We start from the raw sequence: 6,430 nt of genomic DNA on the forward strand, positions 1-6,430 counted from the left end.
ATTTCCAGCAGATAGCAACAGCAGTTAGAGGGAGCATGAGAAAATAAAGAAGTGTCAGGGACTGAGTGGTCCCAGTAGGAGTATTAGGAGCTGTAACCCAGAAACTTGAACAGTGTCTCCAGCAGATCCCAGGGGCAACATCACCGGTCTCTGTCCAGAAGAGCATAATCCTAGGAACAGGTTAGAGCGCACCGAAACCTCAAACACTCAGGCCAAATAAAGTAGACACTTTTTTTTTAATCTTAAAATGATTATTTTACTTGTCTTTTTTTTTTTAGTTTTACTGTTTTTATTTTAAAATCAGAATTTATATCCACCACAAACGTATATTTAAAACTTGAATGCAAACAGAAACTGGAAGCTGAATTCAAAAACAGATCAAGAAATCCACCTGCTTGAATTCACTCACTATTTCCTTTTGATATTGTACAGGGTTTGAATACTATAACATTTCACAGGAAAACAAAGACCAAAAAAACAATGGCATCTCTAATCTGTGATTTGATACATATACTGGTTACAAAAATGGAAAGAAAGAGAAAAAATATGGAGTCATTAAATGCAACATTTTCTAAACACGATTATTATGCAAACCCACAAAAGATGAAACATTCTGAGGTATTGAACGCAATAAATATACAACACCTTAAATGATACACATGTTGCACAACATGCAGATGTTTATTTAAAGCTTGGATTCCAAACACCTGAGGCTGCTGTTGTCGCGGGGGGGCGGGGCTTCAGCAGGAAGCGGAGCAACAGCAGGAAGAAGCACACACTGACCACACTCAGGATGACCACACCTGAGATCAGAGCACTGGTCACTGGGTTCATTGAATGGGAGAGATCTCCAGAGGCTGGAAGATGGAAAGGGAAAGAAACTGAAAACAAGCTCTCGGATGAGGTTTTTACCACGAGCTGAGCCCGAGTCTTTCCCTTGCAGGAACAGAAGAGGGTTTGCTGTAAACAGTCATTTCAAAGGGAATCTGCTGTCATGATAGTTTACAACACTTTTATGTTTCACAACATTGCGTAATGGCACTTACCGAGCTGGGAGTTGTTGACGGGAGTTTCATCTGTAAAGCAATTTTTAAAGCGCTTATTGGATTCATTTTTACTTCAGCAGTCCTAATTGAAATCAGCTTTAAATTAGCAGTTTGACATTTCAGGCTGTTGCTTCTTATTTTGACTGGATTGCTGCACTCTCAGCATGAAAGCAAAGCAGCATGTCTCTCAAAACTATTCCAGTAAAAGTGGGTTTATAGTTCATACCACTCCTGGTGATGATTGGACCGGCAGAGAGGATGGCGTTCCCTGATGCTGCTGCCATGGAATCAGGGGTCTCCTCTTCCCTTTTGCGCCGCCGCCCACAGATCTGCCAATCACATCGTCAGATTTCAGTCCTCAGTGAGGTGAGGAAACAGGTGGTGAGTCACAAACGGAGATTTTCACTCTTACAGGCATTAACATGATGCAGTCATCGGCCCGGCAAAGCTTGGTGACGCAGTGCAAAAACACAGTCGACATCTTCTGGTGCCTATGTTTAACAAAACGGAAAACCTCAAAGGAAAAACGGCCCATCTGGCTCTTCCCGTTCTCCAAAACTGTCGTCTGGGGATCTTTATAGCAACTGTATGGAAGCAGACCCAGCAGAAATGCTAGATTTAATGTCTATGAGTACCCTTAAGAACTCTTTAGGAAGAGAAAACGTGGCATTCAATGAGGATAAGCCATGTGGAGAACCTGAATAGGTAATGACTCCCTTTTGTGGTATCGAGTCATTATCTTGAAGCAGAAAAAAAACACGAGATTTACCCAAAGAAAAGGTCATAGCGGAGTTCATCATTAGGATTCCCTGAGGGGGTTGTGTAACAGTAGTCCATCAAAATGTTCCACCTGCAAAGAGACAAAACTGTGAGATGGGATGGAGGATAGAGATCCAACTGCACATGAGAAAACTGCAGCCTGGCGCCTTCATGAAGAATAATAACATAATAGCATAATGAATGTAGGCAAAGCAAAGAAAAGAGGAGTAAATCTGTAAAAATGATAGCGGGAAAGATGCTGTGGAGAACTATATTTAAAATATCATTTCTGCTGCAGTAATAGGTTTGTTATGGTAAAGAGTCTTGCACATCTATGACGTGAAAATTATGGAAATTCAATAGTGAATAGCTGGGTTTTGTGCGGTACCGTTTGTCTAAGTTTGTGGCTTTCACAGCAGCAAATACTCTGGTTTTCAGAGCCAGTCCAGCCATGGGGATAGAGAGAGGCTGATTGTATGCTGAATCCTGGAGAAAAAAGAAAAAGAAAAAGAAAAGTTGATTGTTCTCTCAAAATGTGGCATAAAGCAAATGAAGACATTGAATCAGTCTTTACATAGCTGGTGTTATTCTATAGTTTTGCTATTTTTCTGCTGTCCAGAGCAATTTTTGCACAGGTCTGTAGCCAAACAAGCATATGTGACATTAATTGTTAAAGAAGGAGCACAATTATATGCAACACGGTGATTATGTTGTTTAAAGTAAGTACAGAGTATTCTAAGCAGTGTGATTTTAAACAGGATTACATCGCAAACCTTTTGTGGAATATTGTTGTTGGTGGAAAAATACATGGGCTATTACAGAAAACCAACTTTTGTTGTTTTCATGGAGTTAGTTGGAAACAGTGAAAATACTCAGCACTGATTATTAAAAGACATTAAAAGATGTTATATGAACATCGAACTGAGGCACTAAAACAAACCAAACATGCTCATCCAGTCATGTGCCAGTTCTAATGTCTATTTTGTTTCATATGAATTCCTCTGCACCTCTTAAGCTAGAAATGGAAATATATTTTTATTCCAGCGCTGCTTTGTACTCACATTGTACAGGATCATACTGAGCGTGCTCACAAAAGTACCGTTGCTGTCTTTGACAGACACAGCTGCAGAGGATCTGTGGAGAGACGGAGCCTTTGTGAGCCTTGGCTTAATAAATAACATTTCGGGAGCAGAGGTTTCGATTTAGTACAGTTATAAATCAACTGCGCTTTTATTTATATACTTGTCTGATTTACGAATGTCAGAGAATAATATATGTGAATAATAGATGTGAATAATAAAATTAATGGTTTGAAAAAATACTGTGAGGCACAAAGTCACTGAAGCTTTTAAACTGGGAATTTAATTGTTAGCACCGTTTTTGAAAGCTATAAGTGAATCTAATTAAATGAATATATCTTAAAGCCAGCCTTTCAGGATTAACTCTGCAAAGCAACTCCTGCAAGGTGCAGCTCTCTTTTGGACACTGATGGATGCTTTGGCAGAAACTCACGATGCCAGCTGTGAGTTATTGACCAGGTACTCCAGCGGGTAGCTGCAACTGAATTTATACAACAAACCAGGCAGATAGCTGATTATAGTTGGTGGGTCAGGGGTGTCGATGTAGCCTGATATATTCCCAATTTGTACAAGAGACATGTTCCCATAGGCAGTGGGCCCGTAGGCTGTGCTGACCTGCAGAGAGAAACATCAGCCAGTCACTTTGCTCCAACGTCAATACACAACATGATGAAGCTGATTATTGATTAGAATAAAGCCATGCGCAGTGCTCGAGTATTCTTTACCACCAGACTGTTGCCGCAGGCCTCCAAAGTGCTGAGGCTGATGCTGAACAGAAGTGCTGTGGGGAAAGTGTTGTTGTTGATGAAGCCGCGACACTGGGCTTCGCTGTGATGGCCGTTGAGGGCCAAATCTGCGTCGGTGTAGCCGGAGAAGAGAACAGGACAGAAGTTGATCTTCAAAGTGATGGTCTGAACCCCGCAGTACACGCTGATGTCCCTTTCACCTGGAGGAAGGCGGGAGACGAAGGTTCAGAGAGAAAAGTTGGCAATGTAATATTTGAAATCAAGATAAAAATCAAGACATGCCGGTTCATGCAAGGCAGAAGTTACACATTTTTCTAATTAAGACTTTTATTCACTTTTGTACAGGAATTTTAAAGTATGAAATTACTAACCGAGCTCTGTGGAGGCAAAATCAGTCAGGTAAATCAATCTAGTGTAATTTTGTAGATCATAGCAGGAGATTTCCTCAAAATGTCTGTATCCAGGAAATGTTTGTCATAATAGGGCCATAAACATTGTAATTAAAATATTCGATGTATTAAATTATTTATGTGGTTCACATGTTTTTTTAACTATAAATGAAGCTTCCAGCTTAGATAGGCAGAAAGGTATTTTGATGATCTATCTAAATATAAAGATATAACTTTATCGTCCTCAATATTAACTCTCAATAAGGAAATAAACGTTATTAGAAACGCCATCAGTAAAAAAAGCTTCACCCTACCAGAACTATTTGTGCTCATTTTAATGTGGCTGCTACTTTTGCTGCTCATAGATCTATCGTGTTCCACACCTGTTGGCAGACGTGTGTGGACGGCAAAGAGAGAACCTGCTGGGGAGGATTCTCACCTGGAAACCTGCTGTGGTAGTTGGCATCGCAGTTGTATCCATTAAACTGTGTGGAGACTGACGCGGCGTTACTCAGGAGCAGGAAGATAAAACCCATTCGTGTCATTTCCGCGCCTAAGAGAGGTTTGTCCGCTGTCATCTTCAGAAGGTCACCACTGCATTAGCCACATTCCTCAGGTACGTGTTAAGAAACAGCACTTATCTCAAAATTAGATGTTCAAAAACAATGCCTGTTGTTTCCTGACTGCTCCACGGTTTGACCTATATCAAAGTAGTTCAGCCTTCTTTCCCCACGTCCCCTAATCCTTCTTGTTCTGCTCCCCCTGCACCCTTTTACCTCAGTTGCTCATGTTGGTCTAATGCCTCCATTACCCAACCCCTTTTAAACTGAGGTCACCCCTCTTTGCGGCTCATTTCATCCCACCCCCCCAACCCCACAACCCCCCCTCCGTCCACCCCCACATCTATTATTTTTCCACACCTGTTTACCTGTCTCCTGCCTTTTCCAAAGTAATTGGCTGGAACCCCTCTTCACCTGGTTAGCGATGAGAGAAAAGTTCAACTCTGTGGCATGCAGCTCTAGTGGCACAGAGTACCTAAACTAAACACAGCGTCAGCCTCACATGTATCTCTTGTGTGTGCACAGATGACAAAGATACCTCGACAAAAACCAGCTGCGGTGCAGAATATGGGAAACTCCATCAGATCTGAATGGACTGGACAAATCTTTTCACCATGCCAAGAAACCTGAGCGTACTCAGAGGGTTTCCACTCATCTCTCCACAGTCTGATCTCTGTCTGTCAGATCACACAAACGGCGAGCCTCAGCAGGGGGGGCCCAGCTCAGGAATTAAGCTGTCATCGGCTCCTGCTGCGGCCCACATTCACATCAACATAAAAGTCAACTCACGGTCTGATGCAGGGCTGTGTGTGGGTAATTGTGATGCACAAGACATCACTTAGAGTAAAGGCATTCAGTGGTACAGCTACGGCACAGTGCTTTCAGCATTGCAGAAGGAAAAAGTGGACTCTAGCATGTGCTTTTATGCCGTGTTTCTCTGCCTCGAGATAACCCGCTCACCTTGGATTTTACTGCAGTCCATCTAACAAAACATTATTATGTCGCACTTGTAGCATAACACAAAAAAACTTCTTCTTCTGAAGTTCCTTGACCTTTTAAAATGATCTACTCAAATTTAAAGAGGTGTAAGAGAGTGTTGCTTGAGTCTTCTGTGATGCTGCTGAGCTCAGTCCAAGCCTGTGGAAAGCATGAATTTATACAAATGGGTCACAAATATGGAAAAACAACTTAAAATATGTATAATTTTTCACGACAGCTGTAACTACAGCATTTTTTGGGAAATATTTTGATTATTGGATTTGGTGTTTAGTGGGTATTGGCAGCAGATCTGCCCATTTTCACCGTTATCGAGGAACATTTCACTCTGTGCAAATATGCAGCTCACTTTGTCCTAATGTTTATGTGGATATAAATAAAGGAACTCAATAAGCTTTACAATATGTTTTATTTTTCAGAATGCTCGGTTTTGATGCATTCATGGAATTGGTTAATAGGAAAGTTGGTATATTGGATTATTGGCAGACTGTAAAATACCTATGAACAAGGCACAGAGAAGAAATTGCTTAAAACTTAATCCAATTTGTGACTCGTTTGTCAGACAATCAATGTAAGTCTGGTTTGCTGTAGTTTATGAACAAAGTGACAACAATTTTCTATTTTTCATTCATATTATTTCTTTTCCATCTGTGTCTTTCCTGTAGAGGAAAAAAAGGGCCAAATATCTCAAAGCAAATAGTTTCATTGCTTTTTAGATGAGCAGAAATAAACTTTTCTGTACCCTGCTGTCCTCATTCCTTTCTCTGAGTAATGACAAACAAACAGATGTGGAATTAAAGCACCTTCAGTGGTGTCTGAAGGGCCTTGAAACAGTCACATGCTTAAGATTGCTGA

General features: G+C 41.0%; 1 protein-coding gene across 1 annotated transcript; it reads right to left on the minus strand.

Annotated features, from left to right (window-relative positions):
* Window positions 1–681: 681 nt before the first annotated feature.
* zpld1b (zona pellucida-like domain containing 1b) lies at window positions 682–4,597 on the minus strand. The gene is made up of 10 exons (XM_086260272.1): window positions 4,459–4,597; window positions 3,610–3,830; window positions 3,318–3,499; window positions 2,867–2,939; window positions 2,194–2,291; window positions 1,816–1,896; window positions 1,459–1,630; window positions 1,273–1,375; window positions 1,047–1,076; window positions 682–857 (listed from the first exon to the last, which is right to left on the minus strand). The coding sequence occupies exons 1-10, from the start codon at window positions 4,595–4,597 to the stop codon at window positions 682–684; spliced, it is 1,275 nt and encodes a 424-aa protein (XP_086116398.1).
* Window positions 4,598–6,430: the final 1,833 nt, after the last annotated feature.

The sequence above is a fragment of the Aulonocara sp. 'chitande type north' Nkhata Bay genome, linkage group LG14, assembly GCF_057382095.1.
Source record: "Aulonocara sp. 'chitande type north' Nkhata Bay isolate Kocher_YH1m ecotype deep benthic linkage group LG14, A_spYH_male_GT1.1, whole genome shotgun sequence".
NCBI classification, from domain to species: Eukaryota; Metazoa; Chordata; class Actinopteri; order Cichliformes; family Cichlidae; genus Aulonocara; species Aulonocara sp. 'chitande type north' Nkhata Bay.